This window comes from Pleurodeles waltl, chromosome 1_2 (genome assembly GCF_031143425.1).
Source record: "Pleurodeles waltl isolate 20211129_DDA chromosome 1_2, aPleWal1.hap1.20221129, whole genome shotgun sequence".
In the NCBI taxonomy this organism is placed as follows: Eukaryota; Metazoa; Chordata; class Amphibia; order Caudata; family Salamandridae; genus Pleurodeles; species Pleurodeles waltl.
Genome location: NC_090437.1, coordinates 193,124,776 through 193,144,004, shown reverse-complemented (window position 1 = coordinate 193,144,004; position 19,229 = coordinate 193,124,776). Strand labels below are relative to the sequence as shown.

At 42.3% G+C, this 19,229-nt stretch overlaps 1 protein-coding gene across 1 annotated transcript in view; it reads left to right on the top strand.

The window, feature by feature from the left end:
• Positions 1 to 19,229, top strand: part of TRIM14 (tripartite motif containing 14) — a 201,462-nt gene that overhangs the window by 90,176 nt on the left and 92,057 nt on the right. The window contains exon 3 of the mRNA XM_069237697.1: positions 128 to 361. Within this exon, the coding sequence (XP_069093798.1) occupies positions 128 to 361 (234 nt within the window). The remainder of the gene's footprint in view (positions 1 to 127; positions 362 to 19,229) is intronic.

Genomic DNA, 19,229 nt, shown 5'->3' with positions numbered 1-19,229 from the left:
CCAAATACCCCCAAACCAGTAATTTAAAAAATATGGCAACACTCCAAATTCTGTTAAACGTACTTCATTGCAGAGAAATGCATTCTGGCAAGTTTTAACTTTGTTCAAACTTTTTTTATATCCTAAGGCCCATGCTTTGGCAAGCAAGACTTGGTTGACTGGAAAATTTGCTGAACTTCGGCTACTGCTAGATGAAGAGGAAAAGGTGGCAAAAAAATTAATTGATGAAAAAACGCAGTGTGCCCTCTGGGCATACGAGGCACAGATTGAGTCATGCAGAGATCGAATTAATAAGATTGACAATTTCTGCGATAAGGTTAGACAGATGCAACAATGGTGTGACCCCATCGAACTGGTGAAGGTAAGCAACATTTGAGAGCACATAACATTTGGCTTCTCTCTTTTTATACTTCACTCCAAATCATATAATTTTTTTATTGATAAGGCATCCCAGGTTTTGGAGCTAAGTTTGGAGTCAGGGGCGCAGTGGCATTTGCACGTTTTTAGCACTGTGAGGGAGGGCTTTCGTTCAGCATGGCATGTCTGTCGCCAGCCCTTATGTGACCAACAAAAAAAGAGCTTTATGGAGTACTACAAAGAAGGACTGTGGATCCGCCTGGATATCGGTTCATCAGAGTAGCCTTTGATTTGTCAAAATCTGAGTACTTCCACAAAAAGCGTGCTTACCCTCCAACCAACCAGCTGTGGTCATGTTTTTATCCAGCTGCTTCATTCAAGCTCTTTATCAAGCAAAGCCATTGTGTTTTACTTTTCAGGCTGCAGACATGCCACTGTGATGATGCATGGAGCTTGTTCTTTAAAGTCATGCATATGCCACTCTGATGCTATTAAGCAACTGCTAGGTATCTCGCTAATTATAGGTGTTTGTTTTTCTCTAGTTGCCATATCTGAAAGCGTCTTCTCAATATAGCACTGCTTTGTTGGTTATGATGGTAAGCAAATGACCAAGCATATCAGCTGATCTGCTTATTATGAAAAGTTACAATCAGTGGGCCTGAATTTCTACTGTGAAAGGTTATAAATTCATTAGGCATTTAGCAGTGGATTGTTATTACTATATTAAAATCTGCAAAGAGGTATTTTGTTATATGGACAGTCACAGTTTACATGAATATGCAAGGTTTTTAGTGTTGTTTGCCCCCTGTTACAATCCATAGGGACAGAAGTTTTGCAATGTGATAATGATAATCCTTGTTATGTCCTCATAGGAGATCTAGTTTTTGCTTTGCCAACTGTATTGTTGTTTAAGTTAGTTTTTATTTGTGTGAAAATATGCCTGATGATTGCCTTTTTGGAAAGATTATGCTCAATACAGTAGGCCTGAGTTGGTTATGGTCACAAGCCAATGATATAGAATTGAGACCTTAAAGGTTCACTGATAAATTCATGTCCGAAGCCATAGGCCTGATCTCTTTATTATAACATGTTATGGCAAAGGAAGTAGACTTGGGTATTCATTATGAAAAGCATTTGTTAAAACCAATAGGACTTTAACTGTGGTTTTCTTTCATGCTACGTTACAGGCTGTAGACAGGTATTTTGTCACATGAAGTCTCACAGTTTACTGTAGTAGGCAAGGGGTTTGTTGATGGTGATGTAGTTAAACAAACCATTTGGGTAGAAGATTTGCAATGTGATAATCCTTATCAGACCTTCTTAGAACAGATTTCATATTGTTTTGACAAATGTAGTTTTCTACATATTTGTAATTTTATTACTGTGTACCTTATGCTTATGCTCAATAGAGTAGGTGTGAGATGGTTATGATAACAAGCTAATAATAAAGTATATCAGCTTGATTAGTTCACTGTCAAAAGTTAGAGCAGATGCTAAAAGCTTGACCTGTTTTTATAAAAGTTACAGCAAAGGCAATAGGACTCATTTATTTATTATGAAGCACATATGTTAAAACCAATAATCCTTTAAGGGTGGATTGCTATAATAACATGTTAAGCCTGCAAACATGTATGTTGTAATTGTAATTGTAATAGTATTTATATAGCGCTTACCTCCCCTGACGAGGCATCGAAGTGCTTTTCAGCAAGTAGCATGCTACTCTGGAACCCAAGAGGAATTAGTGGATGATTAGAATCGGGAAATATGTGTACAATATTAGTATTATTATGAGTTAATTTGAGCAGAGGATATGTGAGTTTTTTTGTTGGACTGACTAGAGTAATGGAGGGATAAAGGTATTACCTTTGTAAGCAACAACGTTAATGTTGGTCACCCCCTTTGACAGACCTTAGGGGTAGAAGATTTGCAGTGTTGTCATTTTGCTAGAATCTCTTTGGAAGGTCTGGCAGGCTTACACTCACCACAAGGCAATAAAGCCAATGGCTGAAGCACTCTGCTTGCATCCGAGATAACATTATCATGGAGCAATGGGGAAGCCAATTCAGACATTGGCTCTGTTGCCACATGAGTGACAGCATTTTTCTGTTCTTGTGAACATCCATCTGACAGTGAATGCTCTTCTGTGCCAGAGCTGCCAGGTTTCCTGTCTGTGCACCGTCCACATAGGAAGAGCCCGTCCTGCTCAAGCATGTCATTTCACTTTGGAAATTCGTAGGGTAGCACACCTTTTTTCTAAATTTACACAATCCAGGTAAGCATTTCTTGTTTATAGTGAAGAGTCTTTTGTACTGATTGATACTGTTTATTGAAGGTCTAAGTGTGAGGATGGGCAATCATCAGGTCAGAAAACAACATTCTTCCCCATCGCCTTCTTCCACATCCTTATCTTCTCACCATTCTCCTTCCCCTAGACACAGGAGGAGCCATAGTGAGGTGGAGGTAAAGAAAATCTGCAGGATTGTTTTGGAGACTTTGACAGCCTTCAAGGATGAGGCCCCTTCCAGCCACTGTAAAAAAGGAAGAGACTGGTCTCCAGACTCAGGGGATTTGGATAGCCTGGATGAAGTCCCTTGCCCCTCTGATTTGAAGGGAAAATACATTTCTGAAGAAATGTTATCAGAGTTTTTCACCCATATCTAGGAGAATATTGGTTTTACTCCACTTAAGAAGCTGGGAACCTCTGACAACACTTTTCTGAAACAGTTTCAAAAGCTCTCCAATGTGGGATTGCCAATCCATCAATTTGTTACAGATGTGATTAAGCAGAACAATTAAAAGATCCTGACAGGATTGTGTTGCAGAGGTTTATGGCTAAACTTTACCCCCTTCAGAATATAAACACTGTTTTACTGGATTGTGTACAAGTGTGGCAAGCCTTGTGGGCTGTTCCTCTATGACAAAGAAAAATATTTTGAATGACTAGTCTAATGAAAAAAAAAGTGGATTCTGCCATGAAGAACATTTTTCCAGGAACTTATTGGACAAAGAGGACTGGTATTTATGGTGCTCCTACCGCACAATTGTTCACTAAGGATTTCTAGAGATTGTTTCAGCAATTCAGAATGATACCGATTGCTTTCCTTTGTTGGAAGACATGGAGCATCAGATTTAATTTCTATTGGATATTTATTTTGATGTAGTAAGATGAGAGGCTTTTCCTAGAGGTGCATTAATAGCTTCAAGACGGAATCTTTACTTCATAGACGGGAACACTGATGAAGATCAGCGAGCGGTTGCACTAGACATGCCTTTTGAAGGTTCTTGATTTTTTGGCATTGATTTTGAGGATAAACTTTGTCCGAATTTTTAGGAAAAGGAAGTACTATTCCTTTTTTCAATGTCATTCCTCGAGGGGTGCAAGTTCTTCTAAAATGAGTTCCCCCTTCCATCAGCCTTCCAGGAGGTAACAGAAATAAGATGAATCCTCAAACTTTCAATCCAAATCATCTTTTTTCAAGTCTTTGCAGAAGCAGGACACAAGTGCTAAAAATCAGTGTTCCTTACTACGCCGAGAGAGAAGACTTGCTGTCAAGGGTGGGTGGTCAAATTTATTAATGCACTTCTCAGTGGCATCTAGTAACACCAAATTGTTTGGTTCTGAAAGTTGTCAGGAAAGGTTACCAGATATAATTCTTGCCACACCCTGTTGCTATGGAGACCATTCATACTCCATTGTCTCAAGATCCAGTCAAAAGGAAGGCAGTACTGAGGGGGATTGTGGCATTTCAGGAGAACGGTACCATTATGCCAGTCCCTGAGGAGTTGTTGGGACAGCGATTGTATTTTACTGGGGGGATTGTGGCATTTCAGGACAACGGTACTATTATGTCAGTCCCTGAGGAGAAGTTGGGACAGCAATTGTATTCCATTGTCTTTCTAGTTCCGAAGTCCTGGGGAGCCACTGTCTGGTCATTGATTTAAAGAATCTCAACTCCTTCCTCAGAAACTTCAGATTTAAGATGGAAACGTTGCACAGAATTATTGCTCTGATCCCGGTAAATCACTTTCTCATAACCTTGGATTTCATGGATGTTTATCTTCACATTCCCATTGCAAAATGTCATCGCACACTCTTGAGGTTTGTGGTGGAGGATCACCATTGGCAATTCAAGACTCTCCACTTTGGCTTTAATCAGGCCCAAAGATATTCACAAAAATGATTACTCCAGTGGTGGCTTCTACATCTTTTGGGGATCCTATTTTTTCAGACCGCAACAACTGGTTCCTGCTTGCGCTAGATCTGGGTCTGATGCAACAGTTTTGGGAAAAGATGAGGGAAGTCATCTCCGGTTTGGGTCTCCTGTTGAACCGTCCCAGGTTTCAGTTATCTCCATCCAAAGATCTGGTGTTCCTTGGGGCTCGATTCAGAACAGACCTGGGAAAGGAGTCCCCATTGGTTCTAACAACGGATGCCAGCAGCCTCAGTTGGGTAGTGACTTTCATGGACAAGACCTGTCAGGTCAAATTGTCTTTCCTTGAGAGTCACAGATTATCAAATTGAAGAGAGCTAATGACAGTTTTCCAAACTGTGAAGTTCTTTCAACATCAAAGGTTTCAGAGGATTGTGTTAGTCAAAATAGTCAACACAGTAGTGGTTTCTTACATCAGTCATCAAGGCAGCACACGTTTCAGATCTCTCAATGCTATTTCAGCTCAGTTGGGTACTTTGGTGGAGGAGAACTTAATGAACATTGTAGCAGTGCAAATCAGAAGAAACAACAATGTGGCAGTCAACAGTCTGAGCAGGACGTTTCTGCCCTTGCAGGAAATTACATTATCTTAAATGACTTCTCAGGAAATTTGCAGACGTTTCGGGAGACCTTTTCTGGATCTGTTTGTAATGAAAGGCAGTGCTCAGCTTTGCAGTTTGTCCTCCAGAAAATCAGCAAGAAAGAGTCTGGGGAGTGGACACATTGGTGATAAAGTGGCTGACGCAGCTTCTCTAAGCCTTTCCTCCCTTCTAGTTGATTTGCAGAGTTCTCTCCAAACTGTAGTAGGAGAAGGGAGCCCTGATTCTTGTAGTGCCATATTGGCCACAGAGATCATGGTTTTCTCATCTGAAATCCCTGTCACTTCTTCCTCCTTTGATACTTCCAAAGTCTCTTTCTCCTCTCACACCTTTGGCTCCGTCCTCCAGGCTCCAACTCACTCTGTTTGTTTGGACTTTGAGAAGTTTGGTCTCCTACCAGAGGATCCATACCCTTCCTTAGTGGAGGTAATTCAGAATTCTAAAAAGGCTTCCACCTTAAAACCGTACTCAAAGCCCTGGAAATCTTTTGATATGTAGTGTTCTTGGCATGCGTGTTAAACACCTGTTTGTGAGCTGTCTCTGTTTTCCCTTTCCTTCTAGAAGCGTTTCACTTAAATATCTCTCTCTCAACTCCGAGATCTCAATGATTAGCTATAAAGACTTTAAAGAAATTTTCTCAACCTTCTTCTGTGGTGAATTCCTTAATGGCCAGACTGTTTAAAAGCTTTTTGGTTGTGAGACCTATGAGGAATCCTCTTGTTCTGCATGGGATCTGCCAGCTGTTTTAAGGGCTTTGCCATCTCATCCTTTGAACCCTTGGATAGTGTAGTTTTAAAATATCTTTCTTATAATGTCGTTTTTTCTGGTTGATATCACCTCAACTAGGAGGACTTGGATGTTAGAAGCCTTGAAGAGTTGTCCTTTCTGTATTCAGTTTATGGAAGACGGGTCAACATAGGACCTAATCCTACATTTGTTCCAAAGGTTAATTCAGTCTTCATATATCTCAGGAAATATTTCTCCTTTCGTAAGTCCCCCTCTGTCTACTATAGAAGAACAATTGTTGAAGACACTTGGGGGGTTATTACAACTTTGGAGGAGGTGTTAATCCGTCCCAAATGTGACGGATATACCACAAACCGTATTACGAGTTCCATAGGATATAATGGACTCGTAATACGGCTGGTGGTATATCCGTCACTTTACCGTCACTTTTGGGACGGATTAACACCTCCTCCAAAGTTGTAATAACCCCCTTGATGTTTAAAGAGCTAATTTGATTTATTTTAACAGGTCTCAGCAATACAGGAAAACTGACTGCTTGTTTTGAGACTAGTATTCGTCTCCGTAGATGTATTTAATCTACCATTTAGTTGACTCTGCAGAACAGTACAGGAGACCTTCAGTTAAGGGCAATCCACCTGAGAAATGACTGTTTCCTGAGCAGGATTGCAGGGAGTATCAATCCCACTAAATTGCAGAGTGGTTATCTGGTCTTTGGATCATTCCTTTGTTAAGCATTACTGCTGTAATAATATTTCCAGTTTCCATTTTAGTTTAAGTACAGGTCTGCTCTGTAGTCTACTGAATTTCCATTTGGTATGCATTACATCTGCGGTGTTGCACACATGTTCATTCTTTTCTTTAGTTCGTAGTTCATCAAAGGACTTCAGCTCATTTTATAATGACTTTGAGGATGAGGGGCGTAGGGGTAATGGACTGGTTACTTCATTACCCTTTGTCCATCCCCCCTCATCACAGTCATTGCATCCCACCCGCTCAGTCTCCTTTCAGTCCTTTGGTGAGGGCTTGGATACATACAGGAGGAGTCAGGAGTCTTAGCCCCATGCATGGCACCCACTTTGGGTGTGATAAAACATTTCTCAGTTATGCTTTTAATGAGGTCAGTGAGTATTTTCACCCAGCATAAGGGGTTGAGAAATAGGCATAAAACTCAAACAATACATTTGAACTTACAATATTGCCCATTTGGACATGCAAGGAAAATTCCAGGATGAAGTCAAGTTAAGGATTTTACTACAGATTCAGGCTCAAATTTATCTTCATGGTTCTCAAAACAAGACTATAAAGACAAAGAATCACCATGGATTTGCCAAGGCGACGAAAAAAGTTAAAGTGAACTAACATTAAAAGGACTAAACACTCAACAATAGCAATGCAAAACATCAAAAGTATAATTTGATTACTAGAAAACATGTGATGTTTAATTCTTTTAAGAATTAAGGCAGTTTCAAAGTCATCTAGTTTAGCTAGCTAGGGCAAGGGAAATCCCTACAGAATACCAAGTCACAATTTAACATATGCTAGGCTAACACACATGAGGACAAAAAGTAAAAAGAAAAAGGACAAAAGAACTTGGAACAAAGACATCAGGGGCAAAAGGTGACTAACCAAATTTGTCCAAAAGTAGGTAAAACGGGAAGGCATCAGCATTTCAGAAGCTTGGTCAAGAGTCTTCTCCTTGGGACAGGGGAAAATTTCTAAATCTTTGCAGAGCATTGGAATGAAGGGAAAGGGTAGAGCGGTCTGTACTTTTCACAGTCTAAGGGGATCTGCTCCTAAAGAGAAGGGCAAGAAAAATGCTGCTAATCCAACTGGGGAACAGTGTATTGAAGTCTAAAGTTCAAGATGATTTGCTCATCCGTCACCCCATATGAATCGGAAGGTGTAACTGTCCAATCAGAGTCCATCATGGGACAGTCATTTGAAACATCAAGAAAGATTCACATTATCGGCATGGGAAAGGCATCCATCTTAGCTTATCTGTACAGTTGAAACAATTGTATACAGCCATTTCCACAGTTCCTCAATGTACTGGGTTCAAGATTACTTTCTCAGGCTCACTATGCGTAAAACAATAGGACATCTATTTCCAAGCTAGCATTTCATGGGAACGGAACCTGAAGGAGAAGCCACATTAACAAGAATGACTAAACATTTTTCTAAACATTTTATGAAACGGCATTGCAGACCTCTCTTAGGCTTAGTAAAGTGAATTAAAATGACACACTCATTTATATCAAGCAAGGCACATATAACAGTCAAAATTATGAATTCATCATTAATAAGCTCTGCCAATGTCCATGTTTACAGTATATTTAAAACAAAATACCTCTGTTAATACATTCCATTAGCTGTAATGCAGAATTGCATTTTTGACATTAACATGTAACATTTAAAACATTTCCTTCTAGAAATTCATTATCATTATAGTGAAACCTTTTAATTAACATCCTAAATAAACACATGAAATCAAAACAAATGATCATACTTAAAGTGTTAGGGCTGAACCACATCACTTAAAATCACTGATCTGTAGTGAATGCACATTAACATAGGCTTCCAGTGCACCACTTCACAGTTAGCTTATTAGAGTTTCAAATAACAAAATGCTAAGTGTAGGAGGCCGGCCTGGCTTATAGTGGGTACCTTGTGGTACTTACACCTTGTGCCAGGTCCAGTTATCCCTTATTAGTAGAGTAGTAGTGTTCTAGCAGCTTAGGCTGATAGAGGTAGCTATAGCAGAGCAGTTTAGGTTGAAATAGGAGACATGCAAAGCTCCTTCTATACCACTTATATCACTTAGCACTATGTCATAAGAAAACACAATACTCAGAGTTACTAAAAATAAAGGTACTTTATTTTAGTGACAATATGCCAAAAGTATCTCAGAGGATATACTTCCTTAGGAGGTAGGCAAAATACACAAAATATACACACACAAACCAAATCAGGTAAGTAAACAGTTAGAAAAGTAGTGCAAACAGTGTAGAACACAATAGAATGCAATAGGGAAGAATAGGCCTAGGGGCAACACAAACCATATACTCCAAAAGTGGAATGCAAACCACAAATGGACCTCAGGCCTAGTGTAGTGTGTAGAGGGTCGCTGGGAGTGTGTAGGAAGTTGGCTCTGTATGTGCTATTTCCAAGTAAGGAATAGCATGCACAGAGTCCAAGAGTTCCCCTTAGAGGTAAAATAGTGGTAAAAAGAGATAATACTAATGCTCTATTTTGTGGTAGTGTGGTCGAGCAGTAGGCTTATCCAAGGAGTAGTGTTAAGCATTTGTTGTACATACACATAGACAATAAATGAGGTACACACACTCAGAGACAAATCCAGCCAATAGGTTTTGTATAGAAAAATATCTTTTCTTAGTTTATTTTAAGAACCACAGGTTCAAATTTAACATGTAATATCTTGTTTGAAAGGTATTGCAGGTAAGTACATTAGGAACTTTGAATTATTTCAATTGCATGTATACTTTTCAAGTTATTCACAAATAGCTATTTTAAAAGTGGACACTGTAATTTTCACAGTTCCTGGGGGAGGTAAGTATTTGTTAGTTTTACCAGGTAAGTAAGACACTTACAGGGTTCAGTTCTTGGTCCAAGGTAGCCCACCGTTGGGGGTTCAGAGCAGCCCCAAAGTTACCACACCAGCAGCTCAGGGCCGGTCAGGTGCAGAGTTCAAAGTGGTGCCCAAAACGCATAGGCTTCAATGGAGAGAAGGGGGTGCCCCGGTTCCAGTCTGCCAGCAGGTAAGTACCCGCGTCTTCGGAGGGCAGACCAGGGGGGTTTTGTAGGGCACCGGGGGGGACACAAGCCCACACAGAAATTTCACCCTCAGCGGCGCGGGGGCGGCCGGGTGCAGTGTTAGAACAAGCGTCGGGTTCGCAATGGAAGTCAATGAGAGATCAAGGGATCTCTTCAGCGCTGCAGGCAGGCAAGGGGGGGCTTCCTCGGGGAAACCTCCACTTGGGCAAGGGAGAGGGACTCCTGGGGGTCACTTCTGCAGTGAAAGTCTGGTCCTTCAGGTCCTGGGGGCTGCGGGTGCAGGGTCTTTTCCAGGCGTCGGGACTTAGGTTTCAGAGAGTCGCGGTCAGGGGAAGCCTCGGGATTCCCTCTGCAGGCGGCGCTGTGGGGGCTCAGGGGGGACAGGTTTTGGTACTCACAGTCGTAGAGTAGTCCGGGGGTCCTCCCTGAGGTGTTGGTTCTCCACCAGCCGAGTCGGGGTCGCCGGGTGCAGTGTTGCAAGTCTCACGCTTCTTGCGGGGAGATTGCAGGGTTCTTTAAAGCTGCTCCTTTGGATAAAGTTGCAGTCTTTTTGGAGCAGGTCCGCTGTCCTCGGGAGTTTCTTGTCGTCGTCGAAGCAGGGCAGTCCTCAGAGGATTCAGAGGTCACTGGTCCCTTTGGAAGGCGTCGCTGGAGCAGAGTTCTTTGGAAGGCAGGAGACAGGCCGGTGAGTTTCTGGAGCCAAGGCAGTTGTTGTCTTCTGGTCTTCCTCTGCAGGGGTTTTCAGCTAGGCAGTCCTTCTTGTTGTTGTTGCAGGAATCTAATTTTCTAGGGTTCAGGGTAGCCCTTAAATACTAAATTTAAGGGCGTGTTTAGGTCTGGGGGGTTGGTAGCCAATGGCTACTAGCCCTGAGGGTGGGTACACCCTCTTTGTGCCTCCTCCCAAGGGGAGGGGGTCACAATCCTAACCCTATTGGGGGAATCCTCCATCTGCAAGATGGAGGATTTCTAAAAGTTAGAGTCACCTCAGCTCAGGACACCTTAGGGGCTGTCCTGACTGGCCAGTGACTCCTCCTTGTTATTCTCATTATTTTCTCCGGCCTTGCCGCCAAAAGTGGGGGCCGGGGCCGGAGGGGGCGGGCAACTCCACTAGCTGGAGTGTCCTGCGGTGCTGTGACAAAGGGGTGAGCCTTTGAGGCTCACCGCCAGGTGTTACAGCTCCTGCCTGGGGGAGGTGTTAGCATCTCCACCCAGTGCAGGCTTTGTTACTGGCCTCAGAGTGACAAAGGCACTCTCCCCATGGGGCCAGCAACATGTCTCTAGTGTGGCAGGCTGCTGGAACTAGTCAGCCTACACAGACAGTCGGTTAAGTTTCAGGGGGCACCTCTAAGGTGCCCTCTGGGGTGTATTTTGCAATAAAATGTACACTGGCATCAGTGTGCATTTATTGTGCTGAGAAGTTTGATACCAAACTTCCCAGTTTTCAGTGTAGCCATTATGGTGCTGTGGAGTTCGTGCAAAACAGACTCCCAGACCATATACTCTTATGGCTACCCTGCACTTACAATGTCTAAGGTTTTGCTTAGACACTGTAGGGGCACAGTGCTCATGCACTGGTACCCTCACCTATGGTATAGTGCACCCTGCCTTAGGGCTGTAAGGCCTGCTAGAGGGGTGACTGACCTATACTTGCATAGGCAGTGAGAGGCTGGCATGGCACCCTGAGGGGAGTGCCATGTCGACTTACTCGTTTTGTCCTCACTAGCACACACAAGCTGGCAAGCAGTGTGTCTGTGCTGAGTGAGAGGTCTCCAGGGTGGCATAAGACATGCTGCAGCCCTTAGAGACCTTCCTTGGCATCAGGGCCCTTGGTACTAGAAGTACCAGTTACAAGGGACTTATCTGGATGCCAGGGTCTGCCAATTGTGGATACAAAAGTACAGGTTAGGGAAAGAACACTGGTGCTGGGGCCTGGTTAGGAGGCCTCAGCACACTTTCAATTGTAAACATAGCATCAGCAAAGGCAAAAAGTCAGGGGGCAACCATGCCAAGGAGGCATTTCCTTACAGAGTGTAAGAAAACACTAAGGGTGTCCAAGATACCCCACCCCAAGACCCTGAAAAGTAGGAGTAAAGTTACCCTACTATCCCAGAAAGACAACAACTGACTGCAAAGCACTAAAGAAGGATTCCTGGACCTGAGGACCTGTAAAGGAAGGGGACCAAGTCCAAGAGTCATGCAAGTGTCCGGGGGGGGGGGCAGGAGCCCACTAAACCCTGGATGAAGGTGCAAAAGGGCTGCCTCTGGGTGGAAGAAGCCGAAGATTCTGCAACAACGGAAGGTGCCAGAAACTTCTCCTTCAGTTAGAAGATGTCCCACGGCATGCTGGAGGATGCAGAGTTGTTTCCACGCAGCAAAACCGCAAACAAGCCTTGCTAGCTGCAAGAGTTGCGGTTGAAGGTTTTGGGTGCTGCCAGGGCCCAAGAAGGACCAGGAGGTCGCCCCTTCAAGGAGGAGACAGAGGGGGCACTCAGCAACACAGAGAGCCCACGCAGAAGCAGGCAGCACCCGCAGAGGCACCTGAACAGGCGTTTAAAAGATCTGAGCACGACGGTCGACTCAGCACAACAAAAGAGGGTCCCACGAAGTCGGAGTCCAACTCAGTGAGTTGGGCAATGCAGAACAGAGTACTGGGGACCTGGGCTAGGCTGTGCACGAAGGAAGTCTTGCAGACGTGCACAGAAGCCCTAGCAGCTGCAGTTCACACAGTACACAGGATTACTGTCTGGCATGGGGAGGCAAGGACCTACCTCAACCAAATTTGGACAGAAGGGCCACTGGACTGTCGGGGACACTTGGACCCAGCTCCTGTGTTCCAGGGACCATGCTAGTCAGGATGAGAGGGGACCCAGGGAACCGGTGATGCAGAAGCTTGGTGCCTGCGTTGGCAGGGGGAAGATTCCATCAACCCATGGGAGATTTCATCTTGGCTTCCAGTGCAGGGTGAAGGCAGACAGCCCTCATAGCATGCACCACCAGGAAGCAGTCGAGAAAGCAGTCAGGATGAGGTGCTACAATGTTGCTGGTAGTCTTCTTGCTACTTTGTTGCGGTTTTGCAGGCGTCCTGGATCAGTCAGCGGTCGATCCTTGGCAGAAGTCGAAGAGGGAAGTGCAGAGTAACTCTGGTGAGCTCTTGCATTCGTTATCTCGTGAGATACCCACAGGAGACACCCTAAATAGCCCTCAGAGGAGGATTGGCTGCAGAGAAAGGTAAGCACCTATCAGGAGGTGTCTCTGACGTCACCTGCTGGCACTAACCACTCAGAGGTGTCCATTGTGCCCTCACACCTCTGCATCCAAGATGGCAGAGGTCTGGGACACACTGGAGGAGCTGTGGGCCCCTCCCCTGGGAGGTGCTGGTCAGGGGAGTGGTCACTTCCCTTTCCTTTGTCCAGTTTCGCGCCAGAGCAGGGCTGGGGGGGATCCCTGAACCGGTGTAGACTGGCTTATGCAAGGAAGGCACCATCTGTGCCCTTTAGAGCATTTCCAGAGGCCAGGAGAGGCTACTCCTCCCAGGCCCTTCACACCTATTTCCAAAGGGAGAGGGTGTAACACCCTCTCTCAGAGGAAATCCTTTGTTCTGCCTTCCTGGGACTGGGCTGCCCAGGCCCCGGGGGGGCAGAAACCTGTCTGAGGGTTGGCAGCAGCGGTAGCTGCAGAGAAAACCCTGGAAAGTTAGTTTGGCAGTACCCAGGCTCTATGCTGGAGACCCGGGATGCATGGAATTGTCCCCCCAATACCAGAATGGTATTGGGATGACAATTCCATGATCCTAGACATGTTACATGGCCATGTTCGGAGTTACCATTGTGACGCTACATATAGGTAAAGACCTATATGTAGTGCACACGTGTAATGGTGTCCCCGCACTCACAAAGTCCGGGGAAAGGGCCCTGAACAATGTTGGGGCACCTTGGCTAGTGCCAGGGTGCCCTCACACTAAGTAACTTTGCACCCAACCTTCACTAAGTGAAGGTTAGACATATACAGTAGGTGACTTAAAAGTTACTTAAGTGCAGTGTAAAATGGCTGTGAAATAACGTGGACGTTATTTCACTCAGGCTGCAGTGGCAGTCCTGTGTAAGAATTGTCTGAGCTCCCTATCGGTGGCAAAAGAAATGCTGCAGCCCATAGGGATCTCTTGGAACCCCAATACCCTGGGTACCTAGGTACCATATACTAGGGAATAAGGGTGTTCCAGTGTTCCAATCAGAATTGGTAAAATTGGTCACTAGCCTGCAGTGACAGTTTTGAAAGCAGAGAGAGCATAAACACTGAGGTTCTGGGTTAGCAGAGCCTCAGTGATACAGTTAGGCAACACACAGGGAACACATTAAGGCCACAAACCTATGAGCACTGGGGTCCTGGCTAGCAGGATCCCAGTGACACATATCAAACATACTGACAACATAGGGTTTTTCACTATGAGCACTGGGCCCTGGCTAGCAGGATCCTAGTGAGACAGTAAAAACACCCTGACATATACTCACGAACAGGCCAAAAGTGGGGGTAACAAGGCTAGAAAGAGGCTACCTTCCTACACCAAGTTTGTCACATATATATGATTGCTGTAATGTCAAAGTAGCAATACCATTTCTGCTACATTAGGTGATTGAGGCTGGTTCTCAAGGATATTCCTGTTTTTTGTCCCTGTTATAGTGTGGCAACACATCATTTTATAATGACTGTGATGAGGGTGAGATGGACTAAGGAAAATGAAGATTACCAATAAATAACACGTCAGTCCCCCATACTATGCAAAACATATATACAGAAACTGCCCTGATTTGCAAACGTGGGTCGCTTTTTTAGCTATGTAATTTGCCAGTTTATCTGTGTATCTATTTTGGATGAGTTTTGCCAGCTGTACTTCATAATTGGTACGTGGCATGTGGAATTGTTTCAACACCTCATACAAAATCAGCATATTATTGCTTCATTGAAAAGCAAAATTCTTCATAAAGAACTATTATGAACCCTTGCAATATCTGTTTACTAATTTCCATCATACCACTTTTATAAGTAAAGTTGGGCATTTCTAATAGCGGCTCCCACATCCTAATATCTCATTATATTTCTAGGTCGTATGTAAAATTATGAAGACTAGGATATGAACTTGAAGTGATGTTTATTAGAAACAACAGTAGTGCCTCGCCCACATCTTTTTTTTGTTTTTTTGCCATTTTATATAGTGCGAACTTGGGCGAAGTGCACTAGAGCATCAGATTACATTACACAAGGTCAGATTAATTTTTTTCTGTGCATGGAAAGATTGAGTGATTTTCCCTGAAACACAGAACATTGAGCCAATGCTGAGACTCAAACCTAACCCCTAGTTCTAAGGTTGGCATCTCTGGCTGTAACACCACATCTGCCCTCCTTAGCCTCCCTCTGACAACTTCAACCAACACTGACTCCGAATGGTGCTTCACAGATCTGAATGAAATAGGGAACCTACACACATTTCTAGCATTCCACCTGTACAGATACACTAAACTCCCATGCCACTTTTCTGGTGGTTGCTCTCCCTAATCGTCTAGTAGACTCTGTACTTTAACATATAAAAGCCTAGCATCTCTGTGATTTATCTCCAAATGTGATAGTGTACTGTAAAATGTTGATAGAAATTCATCAGACATTATGAATAACTCACTAGGCAAAAAAACACAAGAAGTTTTTGCTTAAATAATATGGTTAAAAAAATCATGAACAAAGAAAGTCTACATGAGTTTTAGTGGTATGAAGAGAGATTGTTTCTGAGAGGTTCACAGTCATGATATAGGGCAAAATATGAGTAGGGTCAGTACAGAATGAACCATTAGGACTCCAACAGGCTGACTGAGGGATGGTAACAAGGAGGAAGTTCATTTCGAAGGAGAGATGATTACTTTAAATAGGTTTGCTTCCTTATTTTGTTCATTGGCAGACAATAATAAAAAGTATTCAACATTTAAAAAAAAAAAAAACTAAAGTTTTGATGACATCCAAGTAACCTTTTTTTGCTAGATCTAACGTGAGCTTTTCTCATCTTGTTGAACTCTTTGAACTATTAAATTGTGTTTCTGCCCAATTTGAGGTTCTGCGTTGTCTGCAACAGTACCTCTGATGTGAGGCACAATAATTACATTCCAGAGCACTTTGTTCTAGCCAGTTTTTTGGTTTAAATGCAAACCGGTTATCGATTTGCATATGTTCTATACTAGTTGTGTAACTTACATGCTGGTAAGTAGGCCACGTTACGCACAATAAACAACAACATAGTGCCTATTATTCCAGTCCAGATCAATATAGGAGACAGGGGTGCCCTCCACACTGTCACCCACCATGCTTTTCCTCACTTGTAAACAAAACCATTTCCAGCTAGGAACATGCAAAGGTTCAGGGCATCCCGTAGACCAAGAGCTAATGGTTGGGTGCCAGTTGGCTCTATTTCTCAGACATTTATGATCACAAGTCAATAAGATATGGGAGAATGCAGGGAAAAAGAATGTCTATATCAACCAGAAGACACAGAATACGTCTATTCAAAGGAATCTGTATCCCACTTCCACTATGAATTAAATGATACATCCAATCAATGAGGCAAACTGGTACAATGCACTAGAGCTAGGTCTCCAGTTCGAATACATCATAACTTCTTTCTCCCTCCTTTATTTCTACTGATTCAGTGGATTACATTTTGTTATGTTTCATTGCTGAACTATTCAAGGTTATCGACACAAAAGGCTTACTAAGGGATTTTTATTATATAATACAGTGGTTCCCAACTGGGTCCCTGAATGCTTAGTGGCTAACTGTACAATTAAACATTTTAAAATGTACTGTAAATGTCAAGGAATTTGACATTGGAGGTTAAAATTTAAATTGGTATCCTCAGATTGGTTTGTGGGAGCAGTGCAGGTGCATCAAACAGACTATTGCATGGATGATATGAGGCTTCAATTGAATTTAGAAAAGCTCCAACCTTGCTAATACAATTTTTTTTATTTTATTTTATTTTATTTGTTGGCAAATTAAATAAAATGTGTTGTCATTTGTTTTTGTGTTTGAGGACGCTTGTTTCTGTATTTTTTGTGTATTGTTTTGTGCTTCAAAATCATCGATAATGTTTAGGCCTGGGTCCTTGGCTTCCATTAATGACTCAGTGGGGTCCCCTGGTTCCAGTAATGATAAAGTGGGGGTCCACAGAAGTCAAAAGATTGGGAACCACTGGTATAATATCTTTGTATTTTGAACAAACAACTCAAGGAAGAGCTAGGCAGAGTTTGTATGACATTGGAGGAAGGCAACCGCATGCTAAATTCTGCAAGTGTGTATTTGAAAAATTGGCAGTTAGGTTCTACAGTTTCTGTTTTTCACAGAGGGTATTTAGCCTGTTACATACATTGCAACAGAGATCATACAGCTGATGCAGGTGACAAAGAAATGATAGCCTTGCTTGTAGTTTAAACTGTACTGTGACACCTTTGAGGGCATTAAACCAAGAACCATATATATACCCAATCCATGACCTACCTCAAATCTGCAGTGTGCTCTGAACTCATGGTTCTTAACAGAAAATATTGTTCTCTAACTTATTATTTGACCTTTTGTAATAAGCATTGTTCATGCTGCTTTATAAGTGGCTGACTGTGAAGCAGCAAATTAAGACCAGCTGTTTACCTGTATGGAGATAGCTACTCTCCCTGCCGCAACAATAAAGAGCTGTGTTTGCCTTGCCGAGAGAAGTCTTGCCTTCTTTTTATCTTAAGTTTCCCCACAACACTTCTCTCAGTATTTTTAACAGGCTGGACACAAAAGTACAGCCCAGGCCAGTAAAAATCCTGACAACTGAAAACCTCATAACTCCTTTCCTTTCTATCAGTGCTCACTCATACACGGACAGAGCTAAGTTCTGGCATGGAATGTCTTCAGACTCTGTCAATCAAGACTCCTAAATCCTGTCAAAACTCCTCTCCAGTTCAGAGTACAATGACACAACACAAGATAGAATTGAGAAGTGCTACATCAAACTGATCAGTAATGATTTGAAAATCAATATTAATTGTCATGTATGATAAATCCATAGATTTTCCCTCTGATTTACAAAACGTTTACAAAATGCAAAAGGTAAACCAGTACTGTTCCAAATATATGCTCTACCATGGCTGCAGGTAAATATCACAACTACCTGTTTCCAGCAACAGCACATTCATTGGGTGTCCCCAATGTATAACCGCTTGCACAAATAATTGATTTGACACTTCTTGACCAGGTTTTGTAATTAAACCAGTATTATTTGTTTAAATGTATCAAACGGACACAATCTCACTAAATTGCAGTGCCTTCCAATTATTCTGACCCACCACACTGTTCTGAAGACACCCCACCAAAACCCTCCAGACTGCACTGCATTCTAGGAACACTGACTCATCTCATCAATCCACCTAAATAGGTTACATCCTGGGGGTACACAGGAGTCTATCTCCAGTGACAATTTTAATGAATACCGCTAGGGTTATGTTAATAAAGAGCATGCTACCTCAAGCACACACCAATGCAATTCATATAATTTTTAAATTTTATATTTCATATACCATTTTTATTTTTATATATCGTATATCATCATTTTTATTTTTAAATGTCTTATTCTATACGGATGCAGATGTGAAATGGTGTCATCGTACTTTTTCTATTGACACTTCTCTGATAGCATACCTATTTGCTTTTTTAAAGCTTTTTTCTCATACGTGAACAATGTCTATTGTAATAGAACAAGATCACTTGCTACTTGCTGAACCCATTACCCCACTTAAAATAATCACCAAGCAAAGAATTCTCAGCACCTTAATATTTATAACGCATTTTTAATTGTGAATTATTCACAAGGAAAACACTCCCAGGTCTTATCTACAGTTCACATATTCGACAATACTCATCAACTTTGTAATTCAGCCTCAGCACATAGAATGTGCCTCCCCATTTTATTTGTTGGAACGTATAAGGTTGTTTACCTTTTTCCTAAAATGTTTCTTTATATACAACATGTGCATTATTTGAATTCAGTGTAGCATCCATTATTCCACATGGGTGAATTAGAATGTGCAGCCTTAAGTAGCTTTCCAGATGCAGGAATTCAAGAATGTGTTGTATTTGGGATTAGTTAAAAGCTGTAACGACGGAGCAATATTCTCAAGAAGCCACTGTATTTAAAAAATGTATCCAACAACATTCTCATTGGAGCTAACATTTTTTCAGACATGCCCTCTTCTAGGCTATCTCCTGGATAGATCTAATTTCAAATGTTGGCTTTTTTCATAAATTGCTTTGCAAAACACGGTAACATTTCTTCTGTACACCTCAGTGAGTTCCAAAAAGACTATGGGAAATTGGGAAAAAGTCCAAAATCAATTTTAGGGAAACAAGAATTATGTTGAAAGACAACCTTTTAAATAGATAAGTAAGTGAAATGGATGATTCTACACATGTGATATGAAACTCTTCACCATTATTAAATATCTTTGTT